Raw genomic sequence first — 20,164 nt, forward strand, 5'->3', positions numbered from 1 at the left:
GTTTGACAGCTTGTGTTTGCCTGTGCAAGGGGAGGGATACCCATCCTCTTGCCTTGGGCAGAGTTAAAGGGTTTGTAGTGCTGTGAACTGCATGTAGTGAATTTTAGGGCTGGTACAGAGATGAACTGACAGCTCTCTTTGCTACCCTGTGCTTGTCTTGCTGTACCACTTCACCCACATCTCTCCTGCACCCAGCAGCACTGTCAGGTTAGTTACATGGCATGGAGGCAAAGTGGTTTGTTCAGTACCAAAACAGGGAACTCATTTCTCATGTGAACGTGAGCATATATGTACATACTGATGGATATTAAGAAATAGTTGGGGCTTCCTTTTTCTATAGTAGAGGCTGTAGATTGCAGTGTTGCCTACTCTGTATCCCACATGAGCCAACATTGTACTTTCTGGCAGGAATTGTGACCCATTGTTTGAAATGGCTTCTGAGCTGCCAGAAGAGCTGGTATCTGCCTTGGTCGGACAGAGAAATGCTGTAGGTGCAATCCCTCAAACAAAGGACAGTTGTTTTCCCCTTACCTTCCTCCTCAGCCCCATCATTTCTGTTCTGAGATCAGGCCGTTATAAAAACCCAAGAGCTGGAAAAACACCTTTCTCATTTTACCCAGAGCAGCTGGCAGTTATCTGTTGCACAGGTATATGCTGGAGAGGTGCTTGCATAATTTCATGGAAAGTAGAAATAACTTGCCAATTTGGGAAGTTTTGTTTGGCAAAATGAGGCTCGCTGAGCTCCTGTGGAAACTGTGGAGTGTGGAAAGCATCAGGATTATGGCCAGGAGAAATAAAAATGTGGCCTTAAAAGGGGGGAACTGTCTGCTTGAGGAAGGGGAAGGCCTCTTGCCTTTCAAGCCTTGAGAGTATAAGAGTAATACAGCTCTGGGCAGTGTGCTGACAGGGATGGGTGCTGAATGGATGATGTGCTAATAACATCGGTTCTTTGTGTAATCACTGCCGGGTATTTTATTTGATGTGCTCAGTTTTATCTGGTGTTTTCCTCATAGATTCTGGAGCGTCCACAAAGGCCCTGCAACACTTGAAATGCAACTTGGAGGAAGATAACCCCTCTCTCCACATAACTCAATCATGGATGCTCTTACAGTGCAGCCAGGACCCCTCCACCTGCAGCTGAGCAGAAACCAGCCTTGTAGCCAGCCCTTAGCATGTTGTAGCAGATGGCAAACATCAGGAGGAGGAGTGCTTGCTGGCATGCTGGCGTGGGGATCAGTGGGAGCAGAGCCCAGTTCCCAGACCAGCCACACTGCAGGGCTCTTGGCTTTGCAGCAGGGAGCTTTGGGCAGTGAAGCACAGCACAGAAGCAGTGTGATCCCCATGGCCCTAATCAGGTTTAGCAAAGCAGCACTGGTGGTGTGTGCATCTGCTTCAGGTGCTGCACCACTGGAATGTGTGCAGTAGAGTAATAAATCAGCTGTAAAAAGTAAAAGCACATTGTGTTTGAGAGGAAGAGTGAACAGCTGTGGGGGAACTGCAGGTAGGGCTCCTTTTGGAGAGGGAAAATGTGATCAGCAAGTCAGCATTAGTTCATGTTTTATTTGGATCCATCTGGCACCCTCTTTGCTATGTGTTATGAACATTGTGAATAACTGTCTCTCTCCTCTCCTCCCCCTGATCTTCTCTGCAGTGGTTTCTAGTGACAGTGAGAGCGACTCAGAATTCAGTTCCTCCAGCCTGGATGATAAGCCCTCACCTGCAGGGTCAAAAGGCTCACAAGGCGGAAAGCAGCAAGCAGGACTAGGTGAGGAGTTGGTCTTCCTTGTGACTGTAGGGTGGGAAATGTAAAGTGCTTAAATATTTGGTTCTAGGCAATGTGGGGTTTGGCTCAGCCACTTGTGTGCCCTGTGCTGGTGCAGCCCGCTGGCTGTAGCTGTGCCAGATGAGGATCTGATCCTTTCTCAATGGAATAGCATTAATAGGTCAAACAGCTAGTGGGTTGCTCCACTGCCTGCAGCCTTTCATGGTCTGCCCTTGCAGTTGGAAGCTACTGCAGGTTAACTGGCAGCACATCTCCAGCCAGCTCCTCACTCATGACTTTATAGCGCTGGGATCACCACTGCTGTTTTAGGAGTAGAGCACATGAAGTGGGTATTGATCCTCTTCTTGAGGGTGTCTGGCTGGGAATGGGGAGGCTCTTGGGAGCACCCACTTCTCTGTCCCCCAGCAGCATCTCTCTGTTGTGTTCCCACAGCACCCATCAGGGAGCCCAGCCAGTGCAGGGTGCTGGGGAGCACCCACTCCCCAAGTATGTCGGGGAGCCGCAGCAGCCTGGGCAGCGAGCAGGGGGCTGACCCCAGTGCCACGGAGAGCTGCCACAGTGACCAGCCAGCCGATGGGCGAGACAGCGATGCCGGCAGCAGAGTCCCTGGTAAGCTGAACCTCCTCTCTGGGCATATCCATGCTTTGGGGGCTTACTTCCTTTGAAGCACAGCTTTCTCAGCTGCACACCTGGCAAAGCTGCAGCCCAGGATCACCTTTCCCTGCTGTTTTTCTCATGGCAGATGCTGTCACAACATTACAGCTCACTCCTTCCCTCTCCCCTGAGTGCAGAATTATTCTGCAACATGAGTAATTGTCTGAGGTGGGAGCTGCCTACATCCACCTCCAAGAGCAGTGGTAGACTGAGTCTTTGTCCCAGCCAAGGCCCCGAGCTTCTGTCTGCCCTGCAGAGGCAGCAGAACTGATTGAGCATTTACTGAAGGAAAGCAGAAGTCCAACAGCTTTATGAGACTGGATAAAAATTTTCCTAATGATAGATGGCTCTTAAAGCCAAGAATGGCTCTTCTTGGAACTCTGCAGTGCAAGAAAAAGACACTTTTCCCCCCCTCAACAACCTTGGAACAATTAAGTGACTGTGAGAGCAGAAGCTGCTATCACATCTGATCTGAAGCAGCTGAAAGAGATGCAAATGTGTTCTCTCTGCAGCTCCCACTAATCTAGTCAATAACCCCTTAAGTTATCGTTTAGTGCCGCTCTCTCCAGAGCGTTTCTGCTGCCCTGTGAGCTGCCGCTCCTTTTGTTCCTGAGCCTGTTCTGTGCTGTGCATGTTGAGGCGTAAATTGGATTAGAGAGAGCAGGTTTATCCTCAAGTGTAACATGGAGTCATCGTCCCCCCTCCCCACGCTTCCTGCTAGAAATAGCCAGTATAAAATTGTTTCTCTGTTCTTCCCTCCCTCCCCGAAGTTTCAGGCATTTGCAGTCTTCTTTAATTCTTGGTTTCGCAAAGCAAATCAGATGAGTGATACTTCTGCTCTGTCATCTCACTGGATTATAGTGCTGTCCTGGATGGGGTGGTTTACTTTAAGTCCCTGTTGGCTGTGGCATTAATGACGTCCGATTGCTGTTGTGTATTGGCTCTGGTGGCTGCTGAGCAGAGCTGCAGGTTGTCCTGCAGGATTGAAGTGAGTGGTGGTGGATAGCAGGTGTGACCAGAGAAGCTGTGGCTGCCCCATCCCTGACAGTGTTCAAGGCTGGGCTGGATGGGGTTTGAAGCAACGTGGTCTAGTGGAAGGTGTCCCTGCCCATGGCAGGGGGTTGTAATTGTATGAGCTTTAAGGTCCCTTCCAACCCAAACCATTGTAGGATTCTATGACCCCTTGGGTGCTTTCTACGCTGGTGCTTCATGGCCATGCTGAAGTCTGGATGGATGCATGCCTCTGAACCATGTGTGTGTACAGCACTTAGTACTTCGGAGCTTTCCTGCCAGCTGTTGGAGCTAACTGCTGCCTGACCATGACAGTGCAAACAATATATCTAGAGGCAAAAAAATGCCTTTTTGCTGCTAAAAACCTTGTATGCAAAATTTGGCAGAAGGGGTCAGTGCTTTCCAGTGGGATCTCTCCTTGCTAGGCAGGGGAGAGCTAAAAATGACGGGCAGCATGGACATAAATTTAAAAAACGAAAACCGTAGCAATCTCATGAGCCCAGTTATAATAGTCCCTGAGATGTAAGAGAGGATCTTGCTAAGGAAAAGGTTAAGCGAGGTTGGCTGACTAGAGAGTATCTGTAAAGGTCTTCATTATGTCTGGAGTCATTTATTTCCCAGTCTTCCTGCAGAAGAGGCTACTTTGTTCAGAGATGGTGCTTGCAGCAGGGACTCGGCAGGGTAGCCTTGGTAGGAGGTCTCCATGGCCCTAGAGCCAGGGGAGGGGGAGGCAGGGAGATTGCAGTGAGTACTGCTGACATGTGCTGGGGAGGGAATGGAGCTGGTGATGGTTGCAGTCCACAGGTACAGGCTTGGGAGCTGATGGAGGGTGGCAATAGGCAGGGTTCTCTGTCATGTCACATCAGGAACCAGCCACCAGACGAACATCCTTCTGGGCCAGGGAGCTGCCTTGGGCTTGCAGAGAGTTAGGTGGCACTGCGACTGTGGCTCTGTGACCACAGGAGGTGGCAGGATGGGCTGCAGGGTGGCTGGCTTGTCTTTGAGCCTGTCCTGTGTACAGCAACATGGGTGCTGGTGAGGGCAGTCATAGAGACTCTACCAAAGGTCTCTGCAAGGAGTTGAAGCTGGAACCTGTGCCTGTGTTATATTTGCCATGGCTGCATGCTCTGTCCCACAGTGTGGGTCATCTTCAGCACTTCAAGATGGGAAGGAGAGAGGGAAAGTGAGTTTGTTTTCCTTCTGATGTGTTTGGGATGTGGCATTGCCTCCTTGCAGTGAGTGAGCAGCAGGGGCAAGCACGGTCAGTGTTCATTTACTCTGAGAGCACTTAATGTGCCCAGCTGGAGGGGTGCTGCCACAATGTGATCTATGCAGCAAACTATTGACAATCATGATCCATTACGTATTGAATCTAGTAATGAGTTGTGTGGCCTCATGTGCTGTGGAACTCTGTATCAGGTGCTTTGAGCAGATCAAACTTCCAGGAGGCTGCAGTACTGAATGCCCCCATGCTTTGCCAGGGGCCTGGCAAGAGCAGAAAATAAAGAGAAGAGCAAAACCAGTGCTGTAGTACCCTAGGAAGTGTCCTGCTTTGCAGAGGGGTTCATGTGCTTTGGGATGCTGGAGGTCTGAGATGTGGAAATGCTGGGAGCCACAGGACTGGTGGCAGTTCCTCTCACCATCTTTAGAATAGAGCTTTGTCTGTCTGTGAAAGGCTTTTCATGATGGGTTCCTCTGGATGCCTGTCATGGTTTAAACAAAGTCACACAGCTCGTTCACTCAATCCCCCCCCCCCTTCTTTCCCTCCCCCTGCTCCTGGATGGATGGAGAGGAGAATCGAAAAGAATGCAACTCCCACGGGTTGAGATAAGAACAGTTTAGTAACTAAGGTATCACACAAATCACCACTGCTACCACCAATGATAGTAATGATAAAGGAAATAACAAGGGGAGAGAATACGACACCTCAACACCAGCCAACCAATAACTCACCCAACCCCACCTGACTGAGCACCCACCAATACCTCGTCCAACCCTGCAGTCCCAGCCCTTCCGGGTAACTCTCCGTTACCTCCTGGGCATGACGTGCTGTGGTATGGAATACCTCTTTGGCTAGTTTGGGTCAGATGTCCTGTCTCTGCTTCCTCCCGGCTTTCCCTCCTCCCTGGCAGAGCATGAGGCTCAGAAGGTCCTTGGCGAGACCAAACATTTGAGCAGCAACTAAAAACACCAGTGTTATCAGCACTGTTCACAGGCCAAAAATCAAAAACACGGTGTTGCACCAGCCACCAAGGGGGAGAAAAATGACTGCTACTGCTGAACCCAGGACAATGCCACTGGTCGCTAAAAAGCGGAGGCTCCTTTTGCTGTTCATCTCTTTAAAGAGCTGGGGAGGTGATGTGTGCTGTATGTCACGACTGGCATCTTTACTGCGCATCTCCCTGCCTGTGGGACAATCCCTGTGCTCTGCTCTGACCAGAAAGCAGAGCAAGGGGCAAAGATCCTTTCTTACTTAAAGTGCTGATCCTTACCTGCAGAATAGGGATGTTAAAAGGAGGTTATTGTTATCACTTTTCTGAAAAGCCCTGTAACTTTGTAACACTGTGCTTGGAGCAATTTTTGCCTCATATTAGCACCTCCTGTGGTGTTCTACCGGTGACTTTCTTTTCACTTCTTATTCTCACCTATGCTCTAATTCTGCTCTCAAGTGTGACTTTGCAGAACACTTTAGCATCCTTAAATCCTAGCCCACAGCTAGAACAGGGAATTAGAGAGTGGTAGTGCAGGTGCAGCTGCTGTCGTAGTCCTTAGCTCTTTAAGCCTGAAGGCCAAGACAACAGCATGGTCGTGCGGCCAAGGGGAAACAAGGAGCTATTAAGAAGAGTTTGTAGATTTCCAGTGTGTTACGCTGGCTGGAGTTTGGTGAGGCAGATAATGAAGCCTGGGGTTTGTCATAAAATGACTCATTGTCAGAGCTGCATTGGGATTTAGGCAACCTCAGCCCATGAGCCAAAGTTTCAGAAGACAGTGGTGAGCTGAGAGGCTGCCAATTGTTTTCCTTTTTCCTACTACCTGCCTTCAAACCCTTTCAAAAGCATTGTTTTCTGAGGGTCTGGTGTTTCTTCTCTGAAGTTCCAGTTCTTGGAGGTGCCCGCTCTGACATGGTAGCTGTTAAAAGGAAGATCATGTGCTGGTTTTCCTGGAGAATGTTTTATTGTAAAGAGAATTAAATTTGTACGCAGGAAAGAAGCACAATCTTCCTTTTCCCCCTTACCCTCAGCTAGGGAGGTGACTCACCTTGTTCTGGCTGTACAGCTGATGTGTAAAGAGATGCCTCAGTTAAAAAAAGAGCAAGATCCTCACTATTGCTAATTATGGTATTTTTAATAAAGAAAAGGAATGTTAAACAATTAAAGAAATTGTCAATATCTTATAGTGGTTTTCATTTGCCCATGGAGAGCTTTTACTGGCAGTAACCTCTTTGAGTTTGGACCTGGCTGCTGCAGGGCATAAACTGAACAGAAAAAGGCACCTCTTCTCAGATCAGTAGCAAGTTCTACTTCAGTGGGCCCAGTTAATGGGGTCCTGGGTGTCTTCTCTTGCTTCAGGAGCAGGTCAATCCAATCCTGTTTGCTATTCTGTGGGTCACCTGAACAGCTTGCTGGTAGGGAATGGTGAATGAGCTTGGTATGGGCTGTGGGGCTAGAGAAGGCTCTGATTTGTGCCTCGAAGAGGAGGTTTGAGAACAGCCACAGGATATGCTAATTAATGAGAAGCATACTCTGAACACAAATCACAGTCGCCGCATCTCTGCTTGTTTGCCAGTGTGTTGTCTAAGTCATTAATACTTTAATACAGCAGCTGGCAGTTAAACCAAGCCATGTTAAACAGTGGTGGTGTTGCGTCTGGGAGCTGAGAGGATGATGGCAGTACCTGGTGGGGTATAAGAAACATCTTGGCTTGCAGTCACAGCATGAGACCAGCTGGAAGGACCTCCAGAAGTGGTCATCAGGTCCAACCTGGCCTCTTCTCCCAGGGTGCTAAAGCTGCAGCTTCTGGATGCCTCCCTTTGGCTGCTTGCTTTGTAGCTGTCATGCTGGGAGAGGCTGAGCAGAGATGAGAAAAGGGCCTGAAGCTGGCAGAGATGGGCAGGAAATACTGCTTCAATCTCTCTTAATTTGGGGAGATTTATGCCCCATCTTTCACAAATTGACTAAATTTAGAAATGAGGTGGTGCCACTCTCTCTGTGGCTCAGTGCATACCCGGCTAGAGTAGGCATCAACTTTTGCTCATAAATATGCAAGCTGTTAATACATGACAGGCAGAGCCATTCTGCATTATTTTTGTGGCAGGATATTCTCAGGACATCTTTGAAGTTAAGACATGAACTTCTTTTTTTCCTTCCATTCTGTTTCACAAATGTCTGTTTGCTCCCTCAGGAATGATGAGGAGGTAACATTTTGCTTCAGTGGGTCTAACTACTCCATTCCGCTTAGGAAAAAAAAGTTGTCCTAACAGTAATTAGGCTCCAAATGGGATAGTCATTTCTTTAATGACTTTCCTCAAGGCAGTCTTTGGGGAGTTGACTTTTGTTTTCCTGCACTCGGTGAGAAAGTTGCTTAAATGTTTTCAGACTGCTTGATCCCTCCTCCATGTGAGCTACAGCCGAACAGTGTAGAGCTGGCTTTGCCCCACAGTGGAATAGGTGGGTAACCACACAAGGGAGCTGTGCTCACAACTCCTCCTCTTTTTCCATCTGCCTTCAGCCTCTGCCTGCACTGAGGGAACAGGTTAGGAAGGAAGGGGGGGTCAGATGTGGAGGGAAGACCTTCACCCACAGCCACCCTCTCCCTTCAAGCCTCTGCCTCCTGCACTGGCTGCCTCATCAATCTTTGGGCACTGCTGTTTGTCCTCTCCCTTTGCTCAAAGCTTGATGCCACTGCCACAGGACTGAGTTTTCCTACTGCCAAGGAGGATGAGTTGTCCCTCTTCCACAAAGTTAAAAAATTGAATTGTGCCTTCATGCATCAGAAGCTTTGAGCTGTCTCTGCCTCCTCGTATTGGTACTGCAGGACCAAATGGTCCTCCTGTATTTATAAGTAAAGCATGATTTTGGGTAGTGACAGCATTAGGAAATGATTTAAGGTTTGCACTCTAGACAAAATGCATTTGTAAATATTAACCTCAAAAGAAGCATATGCCCCTTACATGTTCTAAGGAATCAAAATATTTTTGTCCTCGAAAAGTGGTGGAGCCAAAACATTTTCAGCTTTTTTAAGTCAGCCTTGAATTTAAAGGGAATAAAGGCTCGAGTACCTAAAAATAAATTACTTTCACTATTTCTGTAATTCTTTATGGAGTTTTAAATGGAAGACTTTTCCCTTGAAAATAGAGGAATGACAAAGACTCATTCTCTTGCCACTTTCACTCAATATATCTGGAAACAAGTCTGCTGCTGAAGATGAAAATCCTATTTTTGTGCCTTCTTTCACATTGCAGAGATTTGTGCTTTGGTCTTTGATCAACCAGCCTGTCTGGCCTCCTACCCCCATGTCCTTAGACTTATTCTCTGCTGTTTGCAATACTTCTGCTCCTCATGCTTTCCAGCTTTCTATTCAGCATTTTGCACAAAGCACTGAGGGCAATAGTTGATGTCATCTGTCAAAACAACGCATAAAGGAAAGAGCATGGGAAGTCAGTATTATAGAATCATATGGAAGTTAAAAATCTGGATTTTGGAGTCTTTGTAAACACTTTGAGAGATTTTATGGCTCAGGAGGTTATCTTTCAACTGGGACATCAGCCAGTAGCCAGTGGGAGGAATCTGCAGGACTCCCTGTGCCTTAAACACTTCACATGAATGCAGTGACTGGAAAAATCCCGTCTCTTTTCTGGGAGTGAACATAATTTGTGTCTCCTTCAGTTCAAAGAAGGTGGAGAGAAGTTAGCACTGACCCACTGCTGTCTTAGAGCACATTGCCAGCCCCGCATTTCATCCCATGCACTGGAAACAGCATGTCCCAGCATAACCTGAGTTTCACCAGAGGCTGCTGCAGTGATTAGCTCAGGTTTGTTTAGTTGACGTGAGCCAGAGTACCTTCTGCAGCAGCGCATTGCTATCCTGCACCCATCCCCAGCCATGGCAGGGACTGCATTCTGCCATGGCTCCTGTCTATGGCCAGGCACATGGAGGGCAGGAAGATCCTGTGGAGGACCTGCTCTGTGGCACATAGATGTTGTTCGCCTGGTTTGGAAACCGCTGAGAGCTGAGGCTTGGCTTTCTGTCTGACTTGGCCCATTGAGACAGGCATAAACCAGAGGACCAATTCTGACAGTACAATTTCTTCTTTCTCCTTCTTTCCCCATTTCTTTCCCCTGTCTTTTCTTTCTTTAATAAAGTTTAATGGGCCCTGACTGCTGACAGAGTGTGGCGTAATGATGCATAGACGTTCTTTTCATTATTATTTTTAGGAAGCCCTTAAAATGGCACTGAGCATGTAAAAGAAACGTAAAATAATAACTTTGTCAAGTTCTCTCCCCTTCACTGCTTTCCAAACAAAACTTCTGTCTTTATGTATTTTGAAGGCAAACGGTGCATCCACACTAGAACTCGACGCTGATGGAGGTGAAGATGGAGCTGCTTTGCCTGGATCCAACGCTTGCCCCTTGCCCATTCCTGTAGACCTCGCTCCAGACAACTGCTGCTGCTGGTGACTTCATGATGCTCATGGCATTAGTAACACGATGGCACCTAGGGAAGCACTTGCCTGTCCTCCCTGCCTCACTGACTTGGTTTATGGTTTGGTCTGATTTCCCCTTCTGCTGACTGACTTGCACTTTGGGGTGCTGCTCAGAAAAGGGTACTGTGCTGTGCAGTGCTGCCATGGGGTCCAGACCCATGTTTCTTGGAAAGGATGCACAAAGTGTGTTCACAGGAGCTGAAGAAACATGTGCTGCCTCTGCTGTTCCTGGCTTGTCAAGCCCAGCTCTGGGTTCGTTTCCTGGTTTGCAATCTGGCTTTGCAATCTTCAGAAGAAAGGGAAATTCACCCCTATATCCCTGAAAGGAGGTGTGAGGAAACTGCAGCCCTTCTACTGCTTCTCAGCCCAGGGGTGAATTTTCCTCTGTGAGCTGAAAGGGTGAGACTAGGGCTTTGATTCACACTTGACTCCACGGGACCAGGGTGTTAACCCTTGTGTTTCTTGAGTTTGGTGGGGGCATCCTGAATCAGCTGGCGAAGTCGTGCTCCTGTTCGCTTCCACTGAGGTCTCTGTGATAGGGCTGTCAGCTCAGGGGGGCACTTCAGGTAGTAAAGAAACGCTCAAAGAAGTTTACTGTGAATTTTTTGGTCCTCCTGGCTGTGCACTGGCTTGTGTGTCCTGTGGTGGTGCTTTGTCAGTGAGATCATGGGCATTGTGTGTGTGCTGTATCTCCTGGTGTGAGGATGCCCACTGCCCCATGGCCCACTGGCTGCCTTTGTGTGTCCAAATAGGATAAAAGCTTTCAAATTACTTTATCTTGTTAAGTAGTACAGATTCTCCTTCCACATGCATACCTTTTCACCTCTTGCATTAGCAGAAGCCTTTGTTTTGCCTTTTTCCTGCAAGTCTTGAGCATCTGGCTGACTGTGATGGTATCATGATGAGTTAGGCTTTAGAAAGCTGTGTGCCCTGGTCCTGCTTATTCTCCAGGATGGACAATATCCCTCTAAGGCCTGACAGATGAGAAAAATTAAATTACCTGACATCTCTTGAGCAATTAGATCTTTGAAGGCCTGAACAAAACCCACATTAAGCAAGTGGGAGTCTGTGGATTTTATTAAATGCTTTCGATCTGACCTGTCTTTAGCAGAATAAACAAAGGATTTCAAAAAGTTCCTTCTGAAATCATGGATTTAAAGGCAATTTGTGCCTGTTAATGTCAGCCTTTTCCCTTGGTTATTACTCCTTTGTTTTGTTCTCCTTTGCTGCTGGGTGCTTTGTGGTATATGCTCTTACAAATGGCTGCAGTATGAAGATAAATGAGATTGGGTGTTGGAACACTCTAACAGGAGATCGGAAATCAATCCTTGACTTCCCTTCTAAATGACCATGGTCCAACAGAGGAGCATTCCCTTACTGCTTTTCCCGTTACCATGCTATGGCAGGTTGCTGGGAAATTCCTTCCAGCTCTTCCTCTGTGATGTGTTTCTACCCTTTGAAAAATGAAAACAAAACTTTGGATGATGTGGGCTCTTTGAGATGACATAAAGAGAAACCACATTAATGTTGAAGAGAGCAAGGGATGAGGTTGTACTCCACTGAGGGATGCTTTATGTTGTGGTCTGTGTTTAAACCTGGCCATTGAGACTCAACCAGTGGCATCTCTGAAAGGGGTAATGCCAAAATTATTATTATTTCAGAAAAAGTAAATCCAAAAGTCAGCTTTTGCTGAAATGCTGGTGTGATTTCTGAGCTGAAGCTGGGCTGTTCCTTCTGTGAGCTGTAGGGTCTTCAATTTCAGAAGTGTTTTGCCACCAAAATAAGTCCTGTTTTGCCTTGGAGCTTTTGACAGTCCTACTGAGGCTGTCTTGCTCACACTGTCATTACTGCAGTGCTTCAGACAGTCTGGCCTGACAGCCTAAGTTAATTCTATAGATGAAGGAGAAGGAAAAAGACACTTAAAAATTGATTCAGTTTTCTTTAAACCTGTTACTTTCTCATAAAAAGCTACACTGGAGTTGGAACGAGTTTTTAAACTGGAGCATGCAATTTCAGACTCTTATCCTTCATTCCTGGACAGTGCAGGCAGGTCTGCTGTGTTTTCACTCCCACTCTTACTTCCCACAGACTTTACCACACTGTGAGTTGCCAGCTCTGCACAGGAACCTGGTAATCCTTGCTGGCTTACTGTGCTGCTTTGAGGTATGGGTTTGGGTTTTAACTGAGACTAGGTTTTCTATAAACAGTGTCAGGGATAAATCTGGGACTGCTGTTATACCAGTGAGACTGGAAACTTCTTACCTCTGTATTTTACCTCCATGAAGTAGTCCCACGAGTTCAAACCAGAACTGTTCAGTCATCTGTGGAAAAACTTCTTGTGGATTGGGGGAAGGATATAGCTCAGGAGAATGTGATCTAGCCACATGCGAATGTGATGAAAGGACAGAAGTAGCTCATATTTTCTGTTAAAGACCACTTTTCCCTTTGTCGCATCTCTCTTGGTTGTGTTTTGTAGCTTTCATTGGAATATTGTCCTCAACCCCTACCATTTGTCAGCCTTTTATGTTGGCTCAAGATGGACAAGAAGGGCTCAGTGAATAGTGCTTAGTCTGCTCTTGTCATTTGTGTTTCTTTTATTACTTTGTTGTTCTTGTCTCCATCCCTTACAACTTTTATGTAGTGTGTTACTACTGGAAACAATAAAGCTTTGGCTCAGTAACAACTGCTTGCCATTCTTGAAACAGTAAAAAGTTTTTTTCCATTCCCAGGTTGCAGATACTCTCCAAATCGTGGGGCTGGCTCCAGCAAGGAGAGAAAATGATCCAGCCAGTGGAATGGTGATTCACGTGGCTGAAGCATAATTGAATTCTGCACTTGAAAGTCGTCTTTTGTCTTGCCTTTCTTTAGTACCTTGTGGTGGCAATGGCAGGGGAGCACAGGAGTGCTCCTCAGCCCCTCTGTGGAAGGTTTTCCACACTGTAACCACTTAGGATAAAGCAGCACTGATTGCCACTCTGTCAAGTGCTGTCCCCACAGCCTTGCTCAGGTTTGACAATTGGGGTCCGTTTAGCTTTGTCTACAGCAAAGCGTCTCAGCATAGTTCACCGAGAGTGTGCAGCCCTGGCTGCTCAGCGTTCTCTTCCACTTGGCATTCAGCTTCAAGGTTTCAAATGGCTTTTTAATCTGTTTTTGCTTTTCTGATTTTAAAGAGCCTTGATAATTGCTGTTGGGATTGTTTTGCTGGGGAGCTGCCATTAGTCCAAGGATGGAGTGTGTCAAGGACTAACCATCTCTTACATTGTTCCTTCCCTCCTCCACTTGCCATGACAACAGCCAGCACATGGGAAAGTCAACTGTGGGATCTCTCTGAGTCAAAAAACACTGGCCATGAATTGCCAAGTTGCCATGTTTGCTTTTTGCAGGGGAAAGGTGTTGCCTTCTCTGCGGGAGCTGTGCATAATAGTTCAACATAGCTGAAGCAAATGAGCTACCAGCTGGTGTTTAGACTATGTGTTTCTGGCCATTACTGAATCGGTCAACAAAGGCCCTGGACTATCATCTGGAGTGTTTGGACAGTGACCCAAAATGGCAGATAACCTCTGCAGATGGCTGAAGTTCACCTGTAAAATAAAACTTAGCAGCAGTTGCTCTTCTCTCCTCCCTACCCCTCCCAGATGTTTCCTTCCAGGGGAGAGGGCTGGTAGCAGCAATGTCTCACCAGCCCACCTCTCCCATTTCTTCCTGCCACCACTCCCATCGCTTTGTTCTTCTACATGATGGAGACTGCTTTTCCGATCATAACGCTTTGTTTCTGCTGGTAGGTGTGATTGACAAAGAGTTCAGAGAAATGTTCTTGAAGGGCTGATGCTACAATCGAATAATACTTTCAGCAGGCGCAGGATGGCAGGTGACAGGTAAGCAACTTGGAAAAATTTTATCTTGAGCTGCTCATTCAGATTCCCTCCTGACCATTGCCTCTTATTAGCAGTGTATTCAGGTAGTGCCAGAAATATCTGCGATGCTGGAGAGGCACAAGATGAGGATTTTTCTGTCTAGCTCCATAGCAGCGCAGACAGGAACACAATGCGTGCTGCCTGCCGTACTTGTACACTCCTGCCTTGCACCTTTCTCCCTGCACAAATATTTCCTCTTGTTACCTTCATAGCAAAACGTGAAAGGAGCCAGCCCCATGGCTGGTGTAATGGACTGCTGTAGCCTGTGTCCTGCTGCCAAGCAGCCCTTAAGATGTCCATGAGCACCCAAGGGTGCTACTCTGATCAGTGCCTGGGAGCTGCACATTTGAGGGATGAATTCAGATCCCCTCAAGGAGGAGTGCTATACACACTCACCTCCATGCTTTGCAGAGGTTCTGTGGGTTTGTTTGAAGGCATCCATTGTGTTTCCTTTTCTTTCCACTGATTTCTCTCTGACACTGGAAGCTGTTCGCAAAATCTTGGAGGGATTGTTGCTCTTGTTTTCCCTCTCTGGAATGAGTGCCTCTACATGATGCGTCTGTATTTTGCCAGGAAGGATGGATTGTGGTTTTAAAGTATTTTTGTTGTGGGCTGCATCAGTTTAACAGCAACTGTTGTGCTCTGAGCCCTCTCTTGGCCACCAGCTATAAGCTGTTTTCTCCTAGATGCACCCCACGGACTCTGTAGTTGACCAAATGCAGCAAACAGGTGTCACCACCTCCCTTTTCTCATCAAGTCTGTTACCAGCCTAATCACTGTAAGCAGTTATTATCTGGGGCTGGAGACTTGCAGGTAATCAGGGCCTTATCAGGGCCATCTGGGCAAGGGGTGTTGGCAGAGACACCTTCCCCCTCCTGAGTGTGAAAGACTTCTGCTTTCACGCTAATTATCACAGTGGTGTGGCCACTTAATTATTCGCAATTATATACCTCCCTCCTGCTGCTCTGCACCATCCCGCTGGAGTAACCCCTTAGGCAGGAGCTGCCCTGGAGAAGCCACATTCTGGGCTTGGGTTTTGGGGCTGGATTTTGGAGCTGCAGGGAGAGTTCACAGCTCTGAGACTAGTCCTTGATTTCCAATGTTGCTTTGCTTTGTAGTAACAGCCCTTGCACCATGTCCCCCAGATCAGCTGCTGGTGCTGGCTCTGTGCTGGGTGTTTCTGAGGTTCATTCACCCCCAAGAGTCCGCAGACTGATACATACCCAGCCCCTGAACAAGGACAGCAGCTGGATCACTGTGAGTGGCTGTGCCCAGCATTATTTATATGTCTACTAGTGAAGCCAAGCTCAAGAGATGAAGAAAATCTCGGAGAACAGCTGAGCCCTGCTGCAGGAGAGCAGAGGGCAAGATCTGGACCCTGGGTGAGCAATTGTCAAGACACTGATGGGACAGACCTTCATCTTCAAAAGATACTCATGCAAAATTAAACTCCTCCAAGCAGCCACACCGTGACCATTAAAATGGTGCCTTGGAGGACAGAAAGATAAACCGAGAAATGCAAATTAGGGATGTAAATCTTTCTGGCTATGTCTGGGAGGTACCTGTTTAATTAGCATCATTGAACAGCCTTGATGTAGTAAGTGCTAAGTAGGAAACTTGCCAGTTTTCCCCTGTTTTGATAGCAGGTGACTCGTGTTCTGTTTGAATTTCCACCTTGTGATTGTTTTTCTGTACTTGCTGGAGTCGCTGTGTTGTGTGTAGCATGAGGAATTAGCTGTTGTCACCTAGGCTGATCAGATGCCTCTGCACTGGGGAGGAGGCGCCCACACTGTCCTGCCTGAGCCCTCGGTAGTCATGGACATCTTCGCATCTAAGGGCTAAGGGATTGCAAAGCTATTGTGTGGTGGAGTTCATGTGTTTAATCATGATTTTTGGTTCCTGTCCTCTTGGACATTGCTTGCCATGTGGAAATTTTGAAAGAAGGGCTTTTTCTCCCTGCTGTGTTGGAGGAAGGCTGGGGAGGGACAACAAGTTCTGTTCCCTGCAGAGGACTCACAAGTGGCCGGGATACAAACCCAGCCCCTCTCCAAGGGTTGAACGTGAAGGATGCCCCATGTGGGGTTGCACTGAGCTGCTCGTGCTTCTCTGCTCTGCTTCTAGTGCTGCCCAGTGAGCTAGGACCCCCAGTGAGAGGTGTTGAGCCTGCACAGAGCCACATATGTCGGCCCTACGTAAAAGACGATCATCAAGGCATGGGGGAGCCTTCTGCCCTGCATGCACCCTCTTGTACAGCTCTGCTGTGGGCTTTAGGGATTTATTCATGTGATGAATATCTGCAAGGATTTGGGTTAGGGGGTTACTGAGCTTTTGTTTCTGTATCACCCGAGTGTATTCCAGCACTCTTCTAATTGGTACCACTGTAACATGAATCCTTTGACACCAATATGATAATGTTTATGAGTAATTAGATGCTTGGTCTGGACCTGCCTTGGGAATTGCAGGGCAAGCATCCAGAGGTGCTGCCATCTCCCAGGCATTGCCTCGCCAGGTTTGCATCCTGCTGTATTCATTCTGGGAGCCTCAATATCATGCTATTTAGGAGATCACCGTTACTGACCTGTCACTGTGGGAGACAGTGGGATTAGGATGATGGAATGGTTGGAGGGGATAAACAATAATGAAGCTACATTGGCACAGCCCAAACAATGCCTTTCTCTTTCATGTTTTCTTTTTTCTGTCAGTTTGCTATTCAAGTGTAATAAGATCAGTGCAGATAATTTGTGTATTCATACAAAACATAATTTTCCCTCCTGTGCTTTACCAGCTGCACTGCAGTTGGAAAGGCAAATACGCACTTTCTTTTGCATGGCTATGAATGGGTGCATCTGTTCCTCAAAGATAGGGAAAGGAAGGTGAAAGGACTGGAAAAGAAGGGAAGAAAGCAGATGCAGCCCATTTCATTGCCTCTGTGGAGAGGGGAGTATACAGGAATCATATTTTTGCAGCATGGGCTCAGTCCCACAGATGTTTTTAAGAGGTGGGTGAGACACCAGCGTGTCGGAAAGGCAGACAAAAGGGTTTGTTCAATGGGGGAGCTACTCATGGAAGCACAGACACCCTGCTGCAGGGGGAGCAGGGATGCCCGTGGGAGCTGAGCCCCTCCTTTGTCAAGGTCTGCAAACCACCATGCAAGGACAGCCAGAACTGTGCACAGGGCTGGTTCTGCTCCTTCGGGCTGCAGCCAGGAGAGCACAGCTCTCCACTGTGGACACTGGCTCTGCCTTCCTGGTTCTGCTTTGCTTCAGCTCTGCCTGGGGCTTGGCTGGGAATATCAGGGCAAAGGGTGGAGCTGAGCCGGGCTGTGCTTGCTTCTCCCTAGCTGGAAATCACCACTGCCTTGCTCCATGGGCTCTTTGCCTTCCTATGCCAGGGACTGCATCCCTGAACTTTCATCTCCACATTGTCCAGGCTGTGCCTGACAATCCTTGCTGGAGGTCCAACATCCCCACTGAAGCTGCAGGGCTGTGGGTTGTACAGCAGTGGACCTAGTTTATTGGGCTTTTTTTCTTTCTCCTGTCTCTTTTCGGAGAAAGGCCCGCTAGAGAGGCCAGGAGAGGGGGGAAAAGGGGTTTAATTTTCTCCTGTTATCTGGTGTCTCCAGCTGTGAGCCACGCTGACAGCCCTGGGCTGATCAAACACTGGAGCAGCCACCATTCAGCGGCCCATCTACATGGTAATAAATAATGTGAGTGCTCTGCCCCTGCCTGAGCCCGTATCCTGGAAACAATGCACCAGTACATTCCCTTCTCCTATTGCCATGTTGGGAACCCACCTTCATTGCTTGTGACATGAAGTCATTAAGCATTAACAGTTGGCATTAGCACTTAATGACACAATCATGAGCAAACGTGTTCTGCCAAGCAGGATTTTTTTTAGCCAGGGATTCTGGTGCTATCCATCCCACTGAGATGGAGTCCCTCTGACCCCTCTGCCAGATTGGTTTCTAATTCTCATGTGCTTTATGAGCCCAAAAGGTTCCAAATATGGGAACTGACCACTACTTTTGGGTGAAAGACAGTGCATTCTATTGAGAATAAAGGGTAAGAGTTTTCCAAATCCACTGGGAACTTCTCAGCTGCCTTCCAGCCAAGGGTCTTGTCATGGTTTTTACAGGTTAAAATGTCCCCATTTAATAACTTGAGTCATTAAAGCAGAGCAATGGTAAAGGCTTTGAAGCTGTTATGAAGCCAGTAGCAGAGGTGGTGGATGGGAGCTGGGTAGTGACAGGACATGCCATTTCCCTCTCCTGCTGTGCTGCAGTGACAGGGCTGGTCCCTCTTCACTGGGAGATGCCCAGCAGCCATGTGAGCACACGGCTGATCCAACTGTGAGATGGGACAAGGCTTTGCTGGGCATGGTGAGGCTGAGAGCAGGGTCCCTGCAGGCTAGGTTCCTCCAAGTGAGCAGCTTCTTAATGGTGCTTCTTTTCTTTCCAGTTTCTTCAGCTGCAGGAAGTGGCATGAAACCGAGAGGATATGGGTTGGTTTGAGTGAACAGGACCCCAAAAATACCAGATGATTTTTGTCTGAGCAGTGCTTTTATTTGCATGGCACCAGGTAACAGGAGAGAGAGGGCTGCTCCAGCTCACCACATCCCAGCAAACTTCCCACCGAGCTCCCAGCAGGACTTGTTGCTCTCATTGCTGTTGATTAGTTCAGGCATGTTTAATCCCAAGGGCACTTCAGGGTTTAGCTCTTTGCATCATGCAGGCCATTGCTGGGAGATAAGTTACTGTAATTCACAAGGCTTTCGGTGGTGGTGAGGCTTGTGGTTACTGAGTCTTGATGGAAATGGTTTGGATACTGACGGGCTGGCCTGTTTTCATGTCAGCGTTTGGAAGGAGCACAGCAGCAGTTTCTGGGGCTGGAGATGCCCAGGGAGTGAGCATGCACCTTCTGATCCATCCCAACTCATAATTACCAGGTTTGAGAAGGGACTGGGTAATTCCTCATGCAGCTCTACATTAGAAAGGCATTTAGGGGCAGATAGTCAGTGAGCTGCTCCACTGCCTGCCTCTCGCCCTGTAATTTTGTGGGTGGGTTGCAGGACTCTGTGCTCAGATACTACTGCACTACTTTAGTGCTGGAGCAGGTTTTGCTGAAGAGGCCAGGAGGGGAAACTGCTTATTTCTTACAGCCATATAAATCAGATGATGCCTCCAAGTTGTTGCAATGCGGCTTCGAAGGGATTTTTGTCTTTCTGTGGTCTGTGGATGCAGAGTCCATATTTCTATGTTAAGAAATCAGGAATGAAGTAATTGAATCTGTCTCCTCTTTCCTGTAAAATCAAGTAATTGAATCAGAGATCATGCGATTTTTAAAAAGAAAAGGAAGAGAAAAAGAGTTCATTTTGGGTTCCCTTTATTGGCCTCTTAAATCCTGAGCTTTGCAGCCTGCTGGGAGTGTTTTATTGAGCTCTTTTCACAGCTGTGAGTAGGATGGATTTAACTGCCCATTACCCTGGGACCCAGGAGCTGGGCTCTTGGGAGCCAACAGAGTCCATGTGGAGTGGGAAGAGGGCAGTTCTAGCCTGAGTGACCCCAATGCTGAGGCTGGGGGTGCCTTACCTGTGCAAGGGGCATGCCTGTCCCAGCTGAGGTGTAACCTGTGTAAGACACTGAGAAGGAAAAATTGCTGGGTTTTTGGTATCTGGGTGGCCTGGCATTGTGCCTGACAGCAGGAGATGGTTCCTGGAGTTCAGCTGCCAATGGCCATGACTGGTCACCCAGAAAGCTGCTGAGGATGCAGTTGGACAAGCTTCATTGGGATGCAAATGGATGTAAATTCATGTAAACATATGTCTTGATGCAGGTAGCAGCTCGTGCCCAATTTATGCAAATGTCCTAATCCAATAATGCTAATGTCATGATTATCCAGCAACATGATGTTCATTAATATGGTTCCCTGGCTCTTACACCCATCACTGTCAATATGATTACGCTGAGGCACAGACTTGTAGTGTCCCTGGCAAGTGGAGCAGGTTTTAGGGAGGGCAGGGGACACCCAGGTCAGGGTGGGAGTGGGAAGGACCATCTCTCTGGTGAGGCCCAGAGGTGCTATGTGTCCTGGGGTGTCCCTTC

At 47.8% G+C, this 20,164-nt stretch overlaps 2 protein-coding genes across 12 annotated transcripts in view; both read left to right on the forward strand.

Moving 5' to 3' along the window:
• The window catches only part of RPH3AL (rabphilin 3A like (without C2 domains)), a 42,476-nt gene extending 29,643 nt beyond the window's left edge, over nt 1-12,833 (forward strand). For all 7 annotated transcript variants that reach the window (XM_065695139.1, XM_065695134.1, XM_065695133.1 and 4 more), the window contains exons 7-9: nt 1,652-1,765; nt 2,216-2,392; nt 9,996-12,833. In XM_065695139.1, coding sequence (XP_065551211.1) covers nt 1,652-1,765; nt 2,216-2,392; nt 9,996-10,030 — 326 coding nt within the window. In that variant the 3' untranslated portion in view covers nt 10,031-12,833. The remainder of the gene's footprint in view (nt 1-1,651; nt 1,766-2,215; nt 2,393-9,995) is intronic.
• A 1,121-nt stretch (nt 12,834-13,954) lies between these two features.
• DOC2B (double C2 domain beta) overlaps nt 13,955-20,164 on the forward strand; it is a 46,823-nt gene continuing 40,613 nt past the window's right edge. For 4 of the 5 annotated variants that reach the window (XM_065695126.1, XM_065695130.1, XM_065695129.1 and 1 more), the window contains exon 1: nt 15,052-15,446. The gene's annotated coding sequence lies outside the window, so the exon portion shown is untranslated. Of the gene's footprint in view, nt 14,026-15,051; nt 15,447-20,164 lie in introns of those variants that run through there. The other variant, XM_065695127.1, reaches the window with a different exon arrangement.

Source organism: Lathamus discolor, chromosome 14 (assembly GCF_037157495.1).
Source record: "Lathamus discolor isolate bLatDis1 chromosome 14, bLatDis1.hap1, whole genome shotgun sequence".
Classification (NCBI taxonomy): Eukaryota; Metazoa; Chordata; class Aves; order Psittaciformes; family Psittacidae; genus Lathamus; species Lathamus discolor.